This window comes from Corella eumyota, chromosome 2 (genome assembly GCF_963082875.1).
Source record: "Corella eumyota chromosome 2, kaCorEumy4.1, whole genome shotgun sequence".
Taxonomy (NCBI): domain Eukaryota; kingdom Metazoa; phylum Chordata; class Ascidiacea; order Phlebobranchia; family Corellidae; genus Corella; species Corella eumyota.
Window position 1 is genome coordinate 13,181,275 of NC_137491.1, and position 22,867 is coordinate 13,204,141.

General features: G+C 27.7%; 2 protein-coding genes across 3 annotated transcripts; one reads left to right on the forward strand and one right to left on the reverse strand.

Annotated features, from left to right (window-relative positions):
• Positions 1-4,625: 4,625 nt before the first annotated feature.
• LOC145742445 (prestin-like) lies at positions 4,626-14,686 on the reverse strand. The gene is made up of 15 exons (XM_082560223.1): positions 14,557-14,686; positions 10,223-10,398; positions 9,643-9,774; positions 9,350-9,507; positions 8,886-9,038; positions 8,461-8,625; positions 8,115-8,207; positions 7,483-7,625; positions 7,200-7,344; positions 6,796-6,909; positions 6,411-6,548; positions 6,028-6,170; positions 5,682-5,816; positions 5,131-5,546; positions 4,626-5,057 (listed from the first exon to the last, which is right to left on the reverse strand). The coding sequence occupies exons 2-15, from the start codon at positions 10,368-10,370 to the stop codon at positions 4,849-4,851; spliced, it is 2,292 nt and encodes a 763-aa protein (XP_082416349.1). The 5' UTR covers positions 10,371-10,398; positions 14,557-14,686; the 3' UTR covers positions 4,626-4,848.
• On the forward strand, positions 12,725-22,748 carry LOC145741772 (prestin-like). Of its 2 annotated transcripts, XM_082559423.1 has the most exons (14): positions 12,725-12,846; positions 12,972-13,132; positions 13,403-13,513; positions 13,840-13,995; positions 14,346-14,425; positions 15,674-15,838; positions 16,378-16,481; positions 17,349-17,483; positions 18,257-18,404; positions 19,582-19,695; positions 19,979-20,152; positions 20,228-20,404; positions 20,493-20,900; positions 21,073-22,746. In XM_082559423.1, exons 1-14 carry the CDS (start codon positions 12,767-12,769, stop codon positions 21,280-21,282), a joined length of 2,223 nt encoding a protein of 740 aa, XP_082415549.1. In that variant the 5' UTR covers positions 12,725-12,766; the 3' UTR covers positions 21,283-22,746. The 2 variants fall into 2 exon arrangements, with proteins under 2 accessions (XP_082415549.1, XP_082415550.1); XM_082559424.1 differs by lacking the exon at positions 15,674-15,838 and having other exon boundaries at positions 21,073-22,748.
• The last annotated feature ends 119 nt before the right edge of the window (positions 22,749-22,867 follow it).

A 22,867-nucleotide genomic window follows, 5' to 3' on the forward strand; every position in this document is an offset into this window, starting at 1 on the left:
TTAATTGTACTTATTTGGCTTGGTGTATCCGATATAAAAATAGCATAGTAACTTACCGATAATCAGTGATATCGAAATAAAAAAAGTGGGCAACACTAACATAATTATAATTATTACTAAAACAGAATATTTGACTTATTTCTAAATATCCAGCCTGTTTTAAATGCCACCTTTTTATTAACGTTCTTAAAATTTTAACAAAAACAGAGCAAAAAAATGTGATTTAGAAAAAAAAATAAGCAAGCCTGCCTCCAAAAAGAAAAACACAAAGCAATAGCCTAAAAGTTAAGTACATGTTTGAAGCTCGCAATCATACGACTTATCTAATCGGAAGAGGTAAGGTTACGTCTCCTCGTAGTTCCATGCTACCCTAAAAAGATTAAAATATATTTTTAAGTAATTTAAGTTTAAGATTAAAAACAGAAAATTTTTAGCTTGTTTTTATGTGTTTATGCAAGGAAATTTATTTTAAATTTAACGAAATACCTGGTTAATTTCTAATTCCAAGTCTACTAATTTCAATGATACCAAAACAGGCATTTCAACTCCTTCGCTAAAAAGTTCTAATTAAAAATATGTTCAGTTAATTTAAACTTAACAACTTATGGGTTTGTACAATTTAAATGCCTTTTGCAAATAATCTAAATAAATAACATTACCTAAAAATCTATAAAAACTTTTAAAATATCGTAGTTAATATAAAGATAATAAGAAATTTGGCTTTTACAAGTAAATAAAATCGAGTTTGTAGTAATTACCATTTAAAGATTTAATTACATATGGTGTCATCATATGCATCATCTCGTGAAGCTTGTGGGACGGTACTTCCCCTACTGTGGATGAAACGGTTGACATTTCCATTGTTATGTCAGTAATATTACTATATAACCTCGAATTCTTGGCAAACATGCCGTTTGTCCCATTAACCAGCTGTCAAAAAGTAAGTGTTTAACTACGTAATAGCCTTTAAAAAACCTGTTTTGTAGAGTTTTTTAGAAATATTAAAGTTTATACAAATTGCGCAGAGATAAGTGTTTTATTTATTTTGCAAAACGACTTTTAAATTCGATATAATATGACTTAAGGCTAGATAATAAATTTTGATTTTGTTATTAACAATTTTTGCTTACAGCAGTCATTGACATTACACTCTCTTGATTTGCTTCTTCGGTTTCTACCATTAGGTTGACGTCCATTATTCCCACCATACTTACTGTTCCATCTGAATTAAACTTTACGTCTGGGGGCGCTGTTGAGTCCATCCTTATTCTCATTGGTCTGTAAAAGGTTTTAACTTATATTTTAGAAGATATAACTTTTTAACTCAAAAAAAAAACAGAACGTGATTGTAAGGTACCAAGATATTTTAGGTTGAAAACTTGACATTTTTTACCTTTTTCCATATTTTTGTAACTCAGGTAAATCCATCGCCAAACTAATCATGTCCGTACTTAACATTCCAGCAAGCATTGGAGGTAACTAAAAGCAAAGTTGGTGTATAGAACTAAAAAATTGGTTATATCTTTTGCTGCTGGTTTAAACAGATTAAAATCAACTGTAATTTTTAATTGTAATTTTTTTGATGTTTGTAGCTTAAATTAATCTTACCTCTTTTTGTGAGATGGTGGCACCCATTAATTTCCGAGAATGTAAAGTTGCAATAAATGTTTGAAGTATGTACTCATCACCAACTATTTGAATCGATTTGTTCGAGAAACTGAATTCAGGAGGATTGCCAGAAGAGTAATTATAGCTAAAACATTTTGAATTATATTTTTGTTGTCTTGAAAATGATTTATTAAACAAATTAAATGAAAAAGTTAAGTTAAAAGTGCAACAACCAATTTCTAAACACGCCAAAAAAATGTTTTGTTAAATTAATTTTTCGATGTTTTACTTGATTTCTGGATGGCCGGGTAAAAAGCAACGTCCGGCAAAATTGAACACAAGTCCTGTTTCGTCTATATCAATATTTCCTTCTATACTCCCATCCATATCAGCAATTCCACCCAATGACATTACAGCTAAATATGTTAGCTTATTAACAAATTTAGGTAAAAATAGAAAAATAAAAAAATGTTTTTTTTAATAAACGAAAAAAAAATTAAAACAACAGTATTTCTTTGCACAAAATAAACAAGTCATAATTAGATTTAATAAACAGTTTTAAAACTACTAATAAGTATTTAATTCAGTTAAAATAAGGGCAATATTTGTTTTAAAATGGCGGAATTTAATTAATAATAATAAGTATTATTCGAATTTAAGCTTACGATTTGGTTGAAGGTTCGATACTAGCGCACTTTGTGTTTGAATATATGATGCGCATATCTAAACAACAAGAATGTAAAACAAACCAAAATATTACTGTTGTTAAAATATTCGGTGTTTTTTGGAAAAACAAATGGATATTTGTACAATAAAAAATTTATAACTTTAAAGTTGGTTTTAGTACACAAAAATACCCTTTTAACAATCTGAAAACGGAGTAAATTTTCAAGAGAAGATTTTGTGTCACTGTCGGCATTAAAAGTTGTAAACTTCACCGACAAGTCATCATCGTTTATTATACTACATCTTTCAACGTTAAACTAAAAAAGGAAAATATTTGCTCAGTTTAAATTTGAAAAAAAAAAATTAGCTTTGAGAGAACATTTTTATTTACGTAACTAAATTTTATTTTTACCAAAAATTTTCCATTCAATGGTTTTAACAACACGCCATATACAAATTTGATGTTTTGGACTCTTGCTTCAAAGTTGCCAATTTTTTTAAACAAAATTCTTCTGCAAAATATAAAAAAAGGTTTATAAAACTAACTATTCCAATTACAAAAATATTTTTATTTACTTAAATCTTTAAAAAATCAAAATTATATTTAATTTAAAAAATGTGGCGACATGATTAATAGTTGCATATTCAATTTAAAAAACATACAACAAAATTCTTATAAAATTTTTTTTGGAGCTCTTGTAATAACCATTAATATAATCATTGCTAAATTAGTTTTCGTTCAATTGCTGTTTAGATGTATAAAAAAATTAGTTTACCCTCTTGCCAAATAAACTGAAACCCACTGTCCGGTTAAGGTCACGTTGGTCAAAGTAAAGTTTGTGAAAATCATTTCCGATAATTTAACGTCGGATTGCTCGGTAAAACTTAAAGATTCAGCTTGTACACTTTATAAAATTAAAAAAATAGCATTATGTTTTTTTTTTAATTTGTTATATATCTATTTGGATTTTATTAATCTTTTTTTTAATTTTTATGGTTTCTTAGCCTTTTTAGCGCGTGTTCATAGCATATAAATTACAAATACAACTTACTTTTGTAGCAAGTATTTTTGTGTAAATGTTCCTTTGACGTTAATGGAAGAGAATTCTCCCAAGTTAACAAATAAGTTTGGAAATTTTGTGGCAGCAAATCGAACACTGTCTAAAACTGCAAAAAAAATATTACTTGGTTAAAAATAAATGGCCTTAGATATTAAGAAAACTATATTTACACTATTTTTTACTTGTTTGCAAGCCTGGTAAGTTTATTCTTCCTTTTAGACCTGAATTTTGAGCCGAAATTAAGGAAATTAACAAGCACAATAAAGTTACTTTATACAACATCTTCATTTTGCCGTCTATGTAAAAAAAGTTATTTGATTTTTAATAATTTTATTTGAAGACTTTACAGCGAACAGATAAAATTATAAATATTCTTTTATTATTTAATCTAATGTAGTTATTAAATTAGATATAGCTAAATTGTTAAAAGGTTGATCGGGTCACACCTAAGTTTAATCAGATACGTTTAAATAAATAGCTACGGTAATCTTTACCGAATCCCATTTATATTCTTACTCGAAAATTTCCCGCAAAGAATCGTGCTAACAACGAGTTATTGCGTAGTGGAAAAATTGGCCAAAACGTGCATAAGATTCTTTTAAATATCCTGGGGCGTGTAACTATTGCATTTATGTCGTTTTATCAAGTAATATTTTTTAAAATAGGTTTACTATATTTTTAACATATCTATTAAAATGTGTGTTAATTAAAATATTTCCTAATTAAAATTACAATAATTAAAAAAGAAAACATATAAAAATAAGAAAACAAGCCTTATAATTCATTAAAGGCATTAAACACTTTTTTGTTAAGACCTCTGTATCAAAATCTTATTTAAATTGTGCGTAACTTACAATGTGTTTTTAAAAATTAAAAAATTTTTAAAATTACCCAAATTTACTAACGTGATAATTAAAAGTTTTAATACCTGATTTAAATACTAACCAGTTAATTTATCACGATGTTATTAAACTGAAATTTTGGCTAATCTTTTTTTTAAGTCACGACCAAGTTTTATGAGACAAAGATTAGTATTTTTAAGAAAAAAAAATTAAACCATTTTTTTTAAGACTGCTAAGCAAGCTTTTTATTTAAGCAAATTAATCAAAAAAAACTTATTTTTGTATTCTAAAAATAACTTTAAAACACAGTTTTTATGTTATTTCAACGTTTTGTTTAAACAAATCATTTTATTGCAGAACAGTTTTAAGTTAGATAAATAGCTTGTATTACTTTAAATTTAAAATACATACATTTTTAAAACAATAGCGTACTATAACACAAGCGTTTAAAAAAACCATCAAGAAGAAAAGATAAATATAATTTTTTACAATATGGTATTAACACGATTACAGCCAAAATTATTTTTGGTAAAACAATGCATGCAATTAAATTTCATTTAGTTTTTCATGCTTTAAAATTATGGATTTCTTTGGGACAATTCGCAATACAGAACAATTTTTTCGCATTCCGTAGTTGTTAGATTTAAGTTTCTATAAACTAACTTTGATTTCTATAAACTAGTGGAAGCGTCGTCGTCTTTTGATTCGGTCTCGTTCAACAATTTAGTTTGGCTTTGTAAGGAAGATGTGCTTTTGCGGGAGGCGATGTTCCGTTTAGCATACTCCTCTGCAATTACATTAGATATAAAAAATATTTTCTCCTCAGCGTCGGAATTCGAACCTGGAAAGTCGGAGTCTAGCAGAGTGCGAACCGTCTTTTCTAAATATAAAAATAATTTAACATTTTATAGCCATTATAAAAGGTAAATAAAAATTGTAAAAGCTAAACTTACTGTTGCAACCAGCCAAAAACAATTTAATTCCCAAAATCTTTAAATTGGTGTACGTTGCTTTAATTGCCTTCATTCCATCATTATCAATATAGCCACATGCACTCATGTCTAAAATTACGTGGCTTATACATTTTGTCCGTGGGTGGACGTCTTTTTTAGAAGGAAGTTTTAGTTTGGCTTGTAGGCTACCGGGCTCGTCTAATTTTACTTGTTGCAAATCTGTTGCGTTATCTAACGGTTTTCCGTTTTCGACATCTTCGCGTAAACCGTTTTCTTGAACGAATGCTTCGTTGACAGCGACAGAACTAATCTCTATTTTTTTGCCAAGTTTCCTTTCTTTTTCTTGTATTCGTTTTAGTTTCCCGGCTTCTTTGCTTGGTTCGAATCCAAGTGATTCTATTAATTGGTTTTTAAATCTGATACAGAATAAAACATTTATATTTAAAAAAATTAACAATATTTTATTTAAACAAGAGTTACAAAATCAAAAACAACCAATTTAAACTCAAATTTATTTTATCACATTCACTTTTTAAAAATTTTAAACACACCTTTCCACATTGACAAAAAATATTGGACACTCGAATTTAAAAATAATGATGGATTCTGTCGTGACTGTATCAAATTTTTTGGGGTTTCGATAAATTCCTGTATCACCTACTTGGCTAATCACATTGCCATTTGCACTGTAATAAAATATATGTTAAACATTTTATTACGTTTGAAACACAATTGAAGGTTTTTTAAAATATTAAGGAAAAGGTATGTAGTTAAATTTTTTTATTAACCAAAGGAACAATATTTTACTCGTGTTAACATTAAAAAAATCATTAGTTTTTACCATTAACCTCAACTCTGTTATATTACATACGTTACACTATATTACAAAAAGTTTACCACTGATTTCGAAATATTACGGAAAGTAACGAAAATCCAAGTCCAATAAATAAACCGACATCAACATTGAATAAAATGACACCTAACCAAGCAATAAACCATACTGCTGTGTCCAATTTGCTAATCTTGTATAGTGGCTTTAACTAAGATAAAAAGTTATTTAAAAAACGGTTATGGAAATAACGCTATAATCATACCATGCGTCATATGTAACACGACGTTATAACCAGAAATTATATCGTACACGTGTTTCTGGCAATATAAGGAAGGTAAATTGATTATACTTGTGTTCAACATATGTTAAAATAATATCTAATTTAAACGACAAATTATTATTAAAAACAAAACGATGCATAAGAATTAATTTATTTATTTTATTTTACCTGTTCTAGTTGCAGCAACATTCTTTTAAGATTGACCACTATAATAGAGGCCAAAGCTGCTTCTGGCAGCGGTTCAAACAACGGACCGATAAAGAATAAAACAATTACAATTATCCCCGATGAGATAATGCCAGTTAGCTGTTACAAACAATAACACCATTTTTATACAACATGAACGAAAAATGTAAAGTATGAATAAAAAAAAATAGAAAAAAATAGAGTTTAAACTTGAAATTATTTAAACTAAAATCAATTTGCTTAGCGCATGAGACATAACAATTTTTCAAATAGTAGGCCCAATAATATTGTTTATTAACTTAAATCCAAAAATAATACAAATTTATCTATTTTAAATAATATTTTTAAAAATAAAATAATTTAAAACCTGAGTATTTCCGCCCGTTTCTTCGGCAATGGTTGTCCTTGACAACGAGGCTGAACCAGGAAAACACGAGAAAAAGGAAGAGATCGCATTTGAAAGAGCGTAGGCCAACAGTTCCTTTTGTTATTGAAAAGACTTATATTAATTTAATGTTTAAACATGCGTCTTTTAATATCTATCGTATTTTATAGACATTTTCTGCCTTTCTCAGGCTTTACAAATGTTTATAATTTAAGTATAGTGTTATAAATTGTTTTGTTTTTGTAGTTAAATTAACTGGTAAGCTCACTTTAATACATATTTAATTTAAAATTTTAAATGGTACAATACACAAATACAAAGTTCATTAACAGTGATACCAAAATGAAATTGGAGATAGAGAAATATTGGCAATTTCAGTTAATTACCTGATTAGCATCGATGTCGTATCCATGCTTTACCGAAAACATTCTCGCCATAGAAATGGACACGCTAAAACTAACTATTGCTATTGCTACACTTCTAATCATCACTTCTCCAATGTCGTTTGCTGCCGGGACAGAAACTTGTATGCTTATAAAAAAAGAATTGAACTTATGTAAAGAATATAACCTTGAAGAATTTAAAATAAAATTTAAAAAAATGGGTTATACTTTAGGCCATTGTTTAAATTAAAACTTATTTAATTTAAATTTAAAATAGTTCACTAACCCCTGGGGTATGGTCCCAATAATTTGAACATCGTAGTTTATGTTTAAGTAACCAAAATAGGAGGTTAGGGTTGAGCAGATTACAACTACCAGTTCCCAAGGCAACGGAAAAGGAAGTTTTTTCTTAAACCTCATGTTTATTTCCTAAAAAAAACAAAGCGCGTGTATTATTTTTTACATCGAGCTGTTGTATTATAATTGCCTTCTTGCAAATTTATTTGCAGCACTTGTCTACATTTGTTATAAAACTTATGCGATATTGTTAAACAAACAAAAAAAAACAAACACAGTTGCCGCTTTGCGTCTCTTTTTGAAAAACTTTTTGCAATTTGTTGTAGATTAGCAAATTCAAAACCCATATCACTAGTTTTTGTTTGTTTACTGATTAATTTTGTAACAGATATTTTGCTGACCAAATCCACTTTATATATTGTTAAAATAACGTGAGAATTCATTGATACGTTTGATTTATATATACGTTTTTTTATACATAATAGTATCTTGTGTTGTATAGGTTTAAAAGACCGACTACGTTAAAAGTAAAACAGTTTTTTAACCTAATTTAATATTACGTTAATATAATGCTAACTGCAAATACATAAAAACTATAAAAATTTAAATGATATTTCTTACCTTTCCAATCATTAAAAAGATGATGCAAACAGTTGAAAGGATAACTGTGGCCCAATTTATGGTGGCGATATTTTTAAACAGCTCGATGTAAGTCTGGGTAGTTAAACATTAACATTTACTAAATTGGTTCTTATTATAAAAATGATGACAAATTTAAAAGTGTATGTAAATAGGTTAAAACTAACTATATTACTAAAACATAACGAAATTGACATTAAAAAAAACACAAAAAAACAGTTCAGTCATACTTATAGGTGGCCGCCTTTTACATTTTATTTTTAAAATACAGTTACTTAAAACTTTTAAGGCAGTTTATTAATTTACAGTGTTTAAAAAGTTAACCTACGAAAATTAAACTGAAAGCTCCTGTTTGTCTAGGAACGTAAATTCCAAGTAATTTTGGAACTTGGGACGTCAGGACGTGAAATGCAGCACCACATGTGAATCCTGCCACCATGTGGGTGGAAAGATAGACTATGATCACCCCGAGTCTTAAGACGTACATCGCAAACTAAACGTACATCACAAGTCAAAATTTTAAAGACTTTAATTTTGTAGTTTATTTTAGTGTTATTATACAAAATGATGACGTTTTATCTAAGCATTAATATTGGCAAAAAAAGTAGGCAAAGAAAAGTAAGCAAAAAAAACTTACCAACTTAATGTAATTATTATTATTATTAGATCAACGATTATTAAAGTTGGTATTATCTTTTAAATAATAAAATTACTAGATTTAAATCTGAATATATTAAGATTCACAAAACTTACATGAAGCACCGCAATACACACACACAGCGCAACTGCCACTTCATATTTTCTTGCATCAATATCGCATGGCGACGTCGCCGCATCGGTGGCATTCAATACACTAGTCGTTGTGGTAGCTACATTAAACTGGTCGCAGTAAGTATCTGGTACAACCTAAAAAAAGCATGCGTTAAGTTAAATAATTTAGTGAGAGTTTATTGACGTTAATTTATTTCAATCTTATTGTGATTTTTGCAACATAACATTACTAGCATTATGTAAAGCAACGATTACATGGTTACTTTATTTTCGAGTATTCGGTAAATTACAAGATTTTTTACATGCTATTTCTATGTTGTAAAATTTAACGAAAAATAGTACATATGTTCGGTTAGTTATTATGCGCAATAAATTAATTATGAAAGTGATTGTAATATTGGTTTGGGCAAACTGAAGTTACAACAGAGCCTAATAAACACACTTGCCTGGTCTATGACACCGCCTACCATCAACGAAACAATTGCGAAAGTACCCATAGATAAATGTTTAGACGACGCAAATAACGCATATACCAACACAGGAAAAAATGATGTGTACAGTCCCGCTATTGGTGGTAGTGATGCCAATAATGCGTAAGCCATACCTGCATCAAAAACATAAAAATAGACTGAAATGGGCATTTTCTTAGAATCTCAAATACATACATAATGAAAAATCAAAAAAAAGCATCGTAAGGATTTTAAAAATTAGTGATCACGATTAAATTGTTCAAGTTTACCTTGTGGTATTTGCACCACTCCTACGGTCAAACCGGAAGTAATATCACCGGCAATATCTCTCTTAACTTTATAATTTGGAATCCAATCGGTTATGGGAATAAAAGATTGGACAATTTTCTTGACCTTTTGACCTAAATGTTTTTAAAAAAAAATAATCATTGTTTTTTTGTCGAAGTTTAATTATTAGTCTGTAAAGTTTATATAAACAAAACTAAAATGCGCATATACTCGGTGTGTTATTTTAACTCTCGACAACTTTAATTGTATGATGTATTTATGCTGTACATAAATTACTCTTAAAATCTGGATCATTTATGACACACATCGGACATTTTGTGTAGATGATAAACTGTTATATGAGATACAATTTAGGGAGTTTCGTAAATTTAGAACTTTTAAACTTTTAAAATATGTCATAATAAAACAAAAGGTGCCAATAAGGTTTAACTTTAATTTATAATTTAGCAGCTGACATCTTACCTTAGCTTGATGTTCTTATTTAAACTTAATCTTCTGTACGTAATAAAATAGTCTATGTAAAATTTTATTTACTTTAAATTAATTAAAAACAATGATTACCAGAACAAGTAAATGCTTGATTTATTTCTTCTTTAAGTTTTGTTTTAATTGGAACAGGTTCTTTTTTTGGCAACCCATATTTTTTAACCACATCTTGATCGGTAATAAGCTCCAAAAAGTCGTCTGAATTTTCTAGATCAGCTGACATTTTCAGAGTTTTCTGGTTTATGTAATTTCTAAAAATATAGTAATAAAATTTAGTAATTAGATAAACATACTGACACCAAGAAAATAAATGGGCTACATTATCTAAAATATTTCTTTTATTAGCATTACTTTAAACGTATAGTAAAAAGGTTTAATTTTGTTGGAATCTGCATTTTTGCCTTTTTTTAGTAATAGCTCACTTTACTGTGTTTATTTAAAAACGCATGCCTTGCTAACCCTTTATTTTAATATATTCTCACTCACATTTAATATATTTAAACGGCTTATGAGACTCTATTCAGTTTACATCACCAGATAAGTAACCCTTAGAACAAGAATACGGGCTTTATATAACATACCATCCTATAAATCTTGTTATAAATAACCGTACTAGTTTTTATAACAACTCGTGTCGTTTTGTATGTGTTTTATGATTTATACAAGGGTTTTTCGATTTCTAATATGACATCGTGTAAAAAGATTGTAAGGCTAGGAAATTGTTGGCATTGTTCAACCAGCAACTGTATTATCGCTAAGTCAATATTTGCTACAATCTGCTACGTCACCAAAAAATATTAAATATTACCAGTTGTATAAGTTAAATATTTCTGAAATTGGCTTTAGTTGTTCTATGTATAATTTAGTTAAACCAACTTATTTACTAAATCTCTCCTCCTGCTTTTTTATTTCAACAACAAAATTTTGCATTTATTTGTACCACAGCTTGCAACTTGCTACTTTATATATTCATTAAATTTTACTGCTGAATTTCACATTCGTATTTTATTTAACTTTTAGCATTACTCTTGTAGTCGGTACACATTACGCTTCTATGGCTATAAACTGCTTTAACAATATATTCACCTAAGAAATTAGTAAATTATTGACCTCGTTTTTAAAATGCTATTTTAACCTCGGCTATTGCACATGACTTGTACATTTTTATTCAACTTTATGACAATCATAAATTTTGAATTTATTTTTTAAGTCGACTTTATTTTTATTTAAATTATTGTAGTTGAATTTAGACAAAATGAATTATTTTTAGGAATTTTTTTATTTAATTTTTAACGATAACATTCTGTTATTTGTTATTTTGACAACATTAACATTGTTGTTTATTAAATTGTTAACAACCGTGAATTAACAAATTTATAAGATATCACTTAACTGCATGGCAAGATTCAATTAGAAAAGAAACCATTTGTTTAATCAGTATGTATTATATAACAATTTTTCCTTTAATTAAAAATAGTTAATTACATAGAAGTTATTTAAACTAAATGACGTAATTAAATTATTTAAACAAAAAAACGTTTTTGAGCTAATTAAAAGTGAAATTATTTATGGTGTAAAAAACTATAGAAAAAGGGGCTAATCCGATTTTCAATAATGGGATTTTCCCGTACTCTAAATAATATAAATTTTGTGTTATAACATATAATAAAGTTGCGTAAGGTACATGGAAGTTACAAATCGCAATTTGGATATTTATCTTATGTAGTAAAATACAAGTTATCGCCAAATTACGTTTTTTTTTCTAAAACGAGCTGGGGTAATTGATACCGGTATGTAATCATTAGGCAATTAGGTGCTGTCTTGAGCTATGACGATGCACGCGGTAGTCGTAAAGATTAAGTTTTCCGGTGAAAGGCGGGCAGTTTAAACACGAGTGACGCATGAATTAGTGCACAACGTTTCTGTGCATTACGGCATGATTTTAATCGATCATATAGTTAAGTAGCTTGCCTGTTCTTATGACGTACTAGAGTATTGAGTGTAAACAGATGAATCATTCGTTTTACATTTATTTAAACATTGTTTTTTTGAAGATGTTTTGGTGCAATCCTAGTGTTTTTTAATTTTTAAGTGATAGTTTAAGATCGTTAACTTGTTTTTGTATAAATTATGAGTTAGATTGCCCAACTTTATTTACTGATGGTGCCGCTCTGTGATTAAACAACATGTTATTGTATAAAATTTAGTTCCTGTTTTGCATTTTTTTAAATAACTTTTAACTCTTAGTTTATTAAAAAAGATACTTTATTGTTACTTTTATTGTATTTTATAAAAGTGTGATTAGCTGTCATCACCAGTAACAATAGTGATACATAAGCCCATAAGATGTAATGTATTTATATGCAGTAATTTTATCATAAGAGTTAAAGTGTTATTTTTTGCATTTTGTATATATTTTAAATGTATGTAGCTAAAATTTCTAAGTAGTAAAGTTTGTGTTTGTAATATCAGACAAAAATAGAAATTAGAAATCTGGATTTAGTTTTTATAATCGTCTATCAGAGTTTAAAGTTTAAATTTTTTAAAAACAAATGTTAAAGCAAAACATTTGTTTATAGATAAATTATGCATAAATAAGGTGTTTTAAATATAAAAGCTATGGACAACAAAAAATATTGGACCGAAGAACAATTAAGAGAGGAATTTGGCTACATTGAACCAAAGCACATTTCTTTGAAGTATATACATTTAATAATTGTTTTAATCAATTAAGTAGCCTGTCTTTCTATATATTGCATGAAAATAATAATATTTACATTGTTTTATGTAAGTATTACACAATGTTGGTACTGTTTTTTTGCAGGGAAAAGGTCAAGAAAAATGTGCAATGCAATGGTAGATGTGTTTTAAATTTTATTTTTGGGCTGTTTCCAATTTTGGATTGGCTTCCAAACTATTCTAAATTTGATATCTTTGGAGATCTGATTGGAGGAGTTACCACCGCAATTATCAGAATTCCACAAAGTAAGGGAGTTGTTTATTTGTGTTCAATTAAATACAAAATAAAGCTTTAAAAAATCAAATTTAGATTTTTATTTGATTGTAGCATTCATCATTTTCTTATATCCAGTGTAACAAAGTATTTGCTTAAAAAGGTTAAGTAACTTAATTTCAAATCAAATCATAAGGCTTATATTTAGTGTAACAAAGTATTTGCTTAAAAAGGTTAAGTAACTCTCAATAAAAAGCATTTAAACTGTTGTTTTTTATTTTAAATTATTTTTTTTATAATAGGTCTTGCTTATGGGTTACTTGCCGGTGTAGCCCCTATTAATGGAATGTATACTGGATTTTTTGCACCCTTAACATATGCATTTTTAGGAACATCAAAGCATGTTTCTGTTGGTAAGTTTTGGTTTGTGAAAATACTATAATTTTTTAGAATTGGATTTTAGTATTATATGAATTCAAAGTTTAGTTTTAAACTTAAGATTAAAAATAATGGTGTAAACAGTGATATTTAAGTGTTTACAACAAAGATACATAGGTTAAATAATTAATTAAACCCAATCTAAAAAAATAAATTAAAGATATAATTATAAATAAACACATATAAACTGACATAAGATTAAATTAAATGTTAAAAAGGAATTTGTGCATGGAAACATACTTTTATTGTCATTATTATTTTATATTTGTTTTTTTTTACAATCTTGCTAAACATGGTTCAGGCACCTTTGCTGTTGTGAGTTTAATGTTGGGTGCTGCATTAGAAAAGTATTTGCTACAATATCCATTTGTGCCTTCTAATTCAACAGTACCTACCCAATTTACTGTATTATCAACTAATATGTTTACAACTGATGTTACTGCCACAACAGAATCAGGTAACAATTTTTTTATTGTTTTTAAAACATAATTTTGTTTGTTATTACATTTATTTTGTTCATTTTGCCAACGGTTTACATCACTTTTTTGTTTAAGAGTTTTAATTTAAAATTGTAAGATAAAAATACTTAAAATATGAACAATTCGAATTTTATATATAAGTTTTAAAAATAAAAAACCAAACAAATTGAACACAATAGTCTGATTGTATGTGTGAAATTTACACCTTATTAAAATACCATTGTCCATTGTTCAACGATTTTATTTATGATGTTATTGATTATCTATATCTGGTTTAAAATACTAAAATCCTTTTTTATTTTTATAAAATAAAAAAAATTATTTATAGGTGTTACTGAATATGATGAATTTTCTTTGTACAAATTGTCTATAATTTCATCTCTCACACTTTTAATTGGATTTGTGCAGGTAATATTTAGTATTAAAAGTTTATGACCTATGTGCCTATAATTTAGCATTAAAAAAAATCTATTTTATAAATATCATTATTATACAGTGCATGTAGACCTAAACAAAAGAGAAAAATTATACTAACTTACCCTTAATCGATCCTTGTCTTCTATTCCTTATAAGAAAATATATAATTTTTAAACTTACTTATTCTCTTAGGATTGTTCTAAAGGATTCTGTAAACTTTTTAAACTGCACTATTTGTCAAATTTTTTCTGTATTTTAGTTGTTGTAATTAGGATATAACAAACAATACTAAAGTATGACATCACAGATCTTATATATGTGGGTGTTTAAAATTTTTTTTTGTATTTGTATGATGTATAAAACACATCAGGATATAAAACACATCAGGATATAAAGTATATTAAATTAAATATTAGGACATTGCAATGCTTTAAGCAGATAAGACTTTAATCAACTGTGTCTAAGAAGGTTTTATCTTAGTTTTTTTTATTAATTTTTGTCAATCTTTCTTAACTAGTTGTAAAGTTCTTTGTATAGCTATATTTCATAATTTTATAAATGAAAGTTACTTCAACAATTTTTTTTATATAACCAAATAAAAGTTGCTTGATATTGAATTTAAACAATTCCTAATGAACTCCTTTTGGTCCCCCTTTTTTTTTTTGTGAATTGTATTTTACCTCCTTAATTTATCCAATTTGCAAGGATTATTTACATGATTAAACTTTATTTGTATACATTATTGTATTTAAATTTAAACTTATTTTGCTATTTTTATTCTCATTTAAAAAATCTCTCTAAACTTATTTAAGATAGATTTGTAAACAAATTTTAATATCTTTTGACTATTATTATCATTCTCAGAATAATATATTATTTTTTTTTTTGATGTAACAAAACTCTAAAATGTACTCCACTCAATATAGAAAAGTGTGATAACTAGATGTTTTTGACTAACTTAAAAATGCAAAGTCATTTTTGTTAAGAGTTTATGTTTGCAAACTAGTGTTTACTTGTTTTTAGTAAATGTGATAATGATTAAAATGGTTTTAGCATATCATTGTTAAATGGTTTTTATTTGCATTAGTTTGATTTATTTAAATGATAAATTAGTTTTTAAATTGACTATTTTGTATATATACTTTTTTGTAGATTTTACTTGATGATATAAATAAATCAACTTTATTTATGTATAATATGCAACTATTTAAAAAGAAAATTAAAATTGCTTGGATTTAGATTATTCTTGGATCTTTAAATCTCGGCTTTGTTGCTCTTTTCTTATCTGACCCTCTAGTGTCTGGTTTTACAACAGGAGCAGCTATTTTCGTCTTTACAGCTCAGATTAAATATTGTTTTGGAATCACTTTAGAAAGACAACAAGCCCCTTTTGCTATTATGAAGGTAGTTTTTTAAATAAACCATTTCCATTTTTATATTTTAAAGCCTAATATGCAAGTAACTAAAAAGGAAATTTTGCTTATATAGGTATACTAGTGTAACAAAATGGTACGGGTATAAGTTTTTTAGGGGTAGAAGATATGGTATTGAAAATAAGGCTTTAAAGTTATTCCTTTTAATTACACTGTGTTAAATACACTTAAAAAATCCAACCAAACATACTTTTAGATTTTTTTTTTTAAATTTAAAATATTATTTTGTACTAATATAATTAATACACTTTTGATCCATTCATTGTATTCTTTTTCATGTAGAATAATGTTATTATGATGTAACATGTGCGTAATAGTATTCACTATATTGACTACGTGACCCGCATATGAGACTAATTTGCTGTGTCATTTTACCTATTGTAATTGGAAGGTTAAAAATATTTCAACGACTTTACTATGGAAATTTCTTGACCTTTATAAGTTTTACAAGAATAAATGTAATCTTGTTTTTTCGTTAATTTTAAAATTGTAACTTTTGTTTATTTTTAGACCTATATCGAATTATTTAACCGTCTTGATGAAACAGTACCGGCCGAAGTTATTATTTCTGTGATAAGTGTCATTATTTTATATCCTTTCAAAATCATCAACCAGTAAGTAAAACAAACAATATTTTGAAATATTTAAACAGCCAAACTCATATTTTTATTTTATAAAATATTTTTGCGTAAAATTTAACAGCTCATATCTTGTTTTAGTATCAATTTTACAATGTCGAAACTAAAGCAACCATTTTTTTTTAATTTAAACTATTTTGTTTGTAAAATTAAATCTATAGTTAATCAGTAGTTGTGGGTTTACTTTAATATTATGGTGTTTTGATTATAATTCAAATCCGGATTAGCGTTTTGCAAAACTTGGTTGGAGGCGAATCAAGTTCTTTTTAAAACAAAATCAATTAAACCTGTGACGTCATTTTTAGGCGAAATAACTCTATTTTGTTTTGTCGCATTTGTTTTAACATTTCATTTTTTTGTGCCATCTTTAACAACAACAAAAAAAGCCGAACTTAAAAAAATATTTCAATTAATTGCGGCACTCTTGGAAAACGCTTATCATTATTTATAAAAGTATTTGGGAAATCAAATTTTCGATAACGGCGTGTGTTTATGTTTATTTTTTACTTATATAAGTTATAATGTGCTTGCAAACGTCTTTTACTCATAATAGGATTAAGTGTAGACTTAAAAGTGTTTGTTTATCATGCATGAAATAGCACATCGCTAATACTTGTTTTCCAATAAGTCAGATAACTTATAACCGGTTTATCTGCTGTAGTTATCTATTGGTGGCAAGTTATCACTTATTACCGAACCGTAAAACGGATTAGTTTTTTCGAATCGTTATTTTTTTTAAAACGCTGTTTTTACATCTTAAATGTAAAACTTTTAAGTACTTTTATTAAGTGAATTAGTTTATACCACGTTTGTTGTTTAACTGTTTAATTTTTTTTTTTTTAGAAAATATAAAGCAAAATTTCACAATATTCCTATTCCAATCGAGTTAATAGTTGTTATTATTGCAACAATTGTTTCAACTTTCGTCGATCTAGCTGCATTGTATAACGTCGTTGTTGTCGGAAAAATACCGAAAGGGTAAACACTTTTTGTTAATAAATGTTGATTTTTATGGCATTTAGGTAAATACATATCTGGTTTTAAAGTGTATTGTAAAATTAAATTAATGACTTAATTTCCTTGGAAAATCAAGTAATCACCAAATTTAAGTTTTATTATATCACCTAAAATGTTTAATGTTTTTTTTATTATGCGTTTTAAAACACTGTTGAAATGGCCAAATGCGACAATCGGCATTGACAAAAATAAATATTTAGTTTGTTAAAGTTGTTAAATTTTAACGACTTATTTACAAATTTAACAATAAATTGCTAGTTATTAGGTTTGACCTTGGCATATTTTACTTCTTACAAGGTATGTGCTCCATTTTGCAAAGTAGCGTTTTCGAAAGATAAAAATCAGCTCTGTTAATTATTGGTTAATTATATCCTCGTGTAATTAAACAAGAATCGGTGAAAGGCACTTTTTGCTTAGTTTTAAATTCCCGTTATACTTTATTTGTAGAGTCAACAAAAATAATTTAAATAATTAACTTTGGGCGGTTTTCCTTAGACTATCTGTCTGTTTCTCTAGTTTAGACTGCAAACAATAAACGAAAAGATTGCAACTTGCAAAGTTGTTTTATAGAGATTATACACCAAGAAAATTTTATTTCGATAAACCTTTTTATTGTTTTTAGTTAATAATTGCATACATAAAGCCCATTTATTTTTATTAATAAAATATTTTTTAAATTTTTAATTTAACTTTAAAATTTAATACTAATTTATCTGAAAATGTTTTTTTTAAAGGTTACCCCCACCAATAGTGCCCGATGTAAAATTATGGCCACGATTGATAGCTGATTCGTTTTCCATTGCTATAGTTGGGTTTGCTATTACAGTATCGGTGGGAAAATTATTTGCGAAAAAACATGGTTACAGCATATCTCCTAATCAGGTATTGTGATATAATTAATAACTTAAGTTTAAATATAAATAGGCATAATGTTTATTTAAAAAAAAATTCCTAAAGACTGCTAAAAACAAAATTTTACTTGTAAACTTACAAAAATACCATTTAGGTTATAACTCAATTATGTCTGCACTTTTTATAATAAACTTATGTAATCAGTTTGTTTTAAAATCTAATTAGACTTAAAGTCCTTTAACCTTAATTGTTTTGTTTTAACTCATTATCTTAATACCTGTGACGAAATGCGGATACTTTGTTTAGATTAAATATATTATTATGACGCACCGTTTATGTCAAATCCATGTAATTTATGGCCGTAGTGTTTATTAACGCAAAAAGGTGTAGTTTACTATAATAATAAAGAAAAGCGCACATGATAAACAATCTACACTTAATTAGTAAAGGAAAACAAACTATAAGATTTAAAAGCGTGTGTACAGCAGTTATGTGTTCAACCTAAATATGCTGACGTTGTTATGCAATAAAGCTGACAACACAATTTTTTTGAGATTGTCTTGGAACCCTTTAACAGCGTTAGCACGTTTAATTTAAAAATGTTTGCTTTAATTCCGTATCGTCTCGTATTTAAAGAGTTTAATTTACCGGCAAATCGTCGAGCCTGAACATTTTACCAATTCCATTCTTAAGAAATAGATTTGTTACTAAATAGTTAATTTATTAAAAATTTATGTGACCAGTTTTAAAAATTAGTTTTGTTAAAACCAGGATAACAAGAATTAAAAATTGCATTATTTAAATAATTTATATAATTCGGTCTTCCGACAATAAATTTGATTTGGATTGAACTTTAATAACCTTTGACCTACTTGAACATTAATAAACGCCCGTTTACTTTTTCGCCCTTGCCTAAATTTAACACGCTGTTACTAAAATAACAAATTAATTAAAATAAAAGCATTTAATAATACTATTTTGGTCATTATATTGCACCTAGATTATTTAACTTTATTAACAGATATTGTAAAGGGTGATTAAATAAGACTTCATTGTGTTTCATATGCATTTAATTCTTTTTAATAATTTAAATATAATGTGCAATGCTTTGTAATGCGTCAAATAATAACCTGATATAGAGATGCCATAGCCTTTCACTTTTGACAAGTGGAATAAAAAAATTAATCAAACGCAATCATTTTTGCAGGAGTTATTTGCTTTGGGCGTATCTCAAATATCATGCGGTTTTTTTCAAGGCCACGCTTGCTCTGGGGCGCTAGCCAGGAGCGTGGTGAAAGAAAGCAGTGGAACAAGAACACAAGTCAGTTTTAATGTCTCGTTATATAAAGTACTAAATAATTCAATACAATACGGTGGTGTGGTACATTGAAAAAGTTTTGGGTTTGAGCCGTACCAACACCACACTATTCGCTCCCGAATCCGATGTTCACGGATAGCCTAAACACGTCACAACAGTTCACCTTTTTAGTAGATTTAGTAGATTATATTTATCTGTATTTTAATCACACATAAACCTTTTTTATACATAACGTAAGATATTTTAATTCTCTATTTCGAAACTAAACCTTTTTTATGCTTTGCAGATGTCAGATTTTGTATCTTGTGTAGTGATCTTATTAGTTTTGTTGTTTATCGGACCCCTTCTCTCTCCCTTACCTATAGCGTGTTTATCCTGTATTATAATGGTCAATATCAGATCTTTATTCCTTCAGTTCACCGAGCTACCTCGGCTTTGGAGGCTTTGCAAATACGATTTTGTAAGTTTATAAGATTATGATGAACTTTTATTTAACTTTAAAGTTATTTTTAAAACTTGTTATTTTTTATTACAGACAGTATGGTTGTTTACATTTACAGCGGTGGTCACCTTAGGTGTGGATCTTGGTTTATTTGCTGGTGTAGGCTGCCTTCTACTGACGGTTGTTTTAAGGATTTACGCGCCGACAATCACCTTTAGAGGTGCTATAGGCGAAACAACTTTGTACAAGGATTTGGGCAAATACAGTCAGGTAAATAGATTTTTATTTAATGTTTTTAATTGTTGTTGGTAAACGTTTTTTTGTTGAAAATTAGATTTGTTAAACAAATTGTGTGAAGGCAAAGGTTGTATCCGGAGTTCGTATTATCCGATTCTCACAATCCCCGTTCTTTGGCAACAAAGCTAAATTACTAGCTACCTGTTCTGAGACAATCGAAGTAAAACGTGAGTGCGACCGAAACCTTGTCAACTCACGCGTTTCGGAACAAAGGGTGGCATTGTTGGAGCCCGAATCGACTGACAGCAATCAGGCCGAGCTGGAGGCGGAAGTTTCCCGCAACGGTTCAAACGGACGAATCGACCAGGTCGTGGTAATGAACGCGGGAACGGGAAACGTGAGGTTCGGCGAAGTGAACGAAGACGTTTCTGATGTGGAAGACAGGTCTTGTGTTAACTTCCACACGGTTGTATTGGATTGCTCTGGTTGGACTTTTATTGATATCGTTGGTATGGAAGCAGTTAAACAGGTATAGTGCATAAAGTAAATAAGTATCAGTGGGTTTGTTTTAAAGTATAAAAAAATAGTACGATTTTTAGTATAAATATTTACTTTTCACATTTCTGTTAGCAACAATGTCGAATCTTAAACTAAGTAGTCAATTAAAAAAAAATGTAAAAACTTATATCTGTTTTTTTAAGGTATGTAAAGAACTGCGCGAACTTAAACTGACTGTTTATCTGGCCGCCCTTCAACCCGACATTCTTAATCAGTTGGTCAAGGTCGGAGTCACCAGGTCGAAGGTCGCTGCCGACGGCGAAGACGAAGTTGACATTTTAGCTTTTTCTTTTCCGTCCGTTCACTTTGCGGTTGAAGCCGCTAAGGAACACAATTCGACAGCTATTTTGTAAAATGGTTTTGACGTCATAAAGAGATATAGTTTTTTCACAGCCATTTGATTTACATAAAAATACAATTTGTTTACGTCGTTTTATTGAACGTGATCACGCGTATATGACGTCACAAAAATTGGTGTAAAAAAGAGAGAAGTCATAAAAGTAACATGACGTCATGAAATTTAAAAAAGGTGTCTTGTTTTGATGACGTATATTGCCCAAAAGTTTCAACAGTGTTTGTGTTATCAACAAATATGCAAAAAGTTGCTTTCTTGTGCAATTACGACGTCATACATTTTATCTGATGACGTCATTGTATTTATTTACTGTTTTATTGTGGTTTTTGGAACGGCACTTATTTTCCAGTTTCAATTCATTTACTAGTTTAAATTTTTATGGGTATTTCAAGTTAGAAATGGACATTGACATTTAAATTTAGTACATTATTTTTTGTGCGTTTTTTTACAAATGTACCAAACGCGAAAAACAATCCGCTGTAATGACCAAATCTTATATTAAAATTTAAAACATTTTTATGATTTATAATTGAGAGTTTTTATAATATTTTATGCCTTAAAATTGTGTTTTAAATGCTTTTACTAAATTTTATACTATGTTTTAAAATTTTGCTGAAAAGCATTATGTGTAATTTTACCCTTAAAATCAACCCCTTTTTCTATTTTAAAAGTATTAATATGCCTCCTTTACAAAAGTCTTGCATTTTAACTAATTTTTAATTTTTTTTTATTACAATTTTTGAAATCTGTAAATCAATCAGCATGATGCAATCCATTTTAATATTTATAAATTTATATGGAATCAAAAAATCTTTGATACTTTCTAATCCCACTGATTTTTATTAACATTTTTATTGTTACTTATTTATTAACTTTTAACGTTGTATATACTAATTGACTAAATTTTTTTTTTTTGCTTATTGCTTGTTATTTTTTTTAATTATAAGGCGTTGCAAAACGTTTATTAAGTATGTATCAATTTTAAGTTAGCGGTAATTTGATAAAAAATATGAGTTTCTAATGTTTTGTAATATATATAAGATAACAGAATTTTGTGATTTGATTTTTTGTGACTTTTAATAAATATTGGGTGAAATAATGTTATACTGACCAATACTGTATATCCTTTACTTGAAATTATTACTTGCCCTACGCACTTGTAATTTATTCCTTTTAAAATAGCAATTGCTGATTATAATTTGAATTTAATATTTTCGTGTAAATTTTTTGTGTGTTAACATTGTTTTTATTATTAACTAATGCAAACAGCTTTTATAATTTTTTATCGAATTTTGTTTTAAAAATTTGGTATCTTTAATTAAACATGCTGATCAACCTATAAAATAACTTTGTATTAAATAAAAATTAAAATAAAATATTGAAATAGCACAAGAATATAGAAAAGGCATTGGAATGATAAGATGGTTTTATAATAACCATTTTAACCCTTATATTATTATTATCACATTGTTTTAATAATAAAATACTATATCCGCACGATTGTTAACTATATAAAATTTAAGTTGTTAAAAAAATGTACATTTACACAATTTCGGTAACAGTCTAATAATAAAATTTTTTAA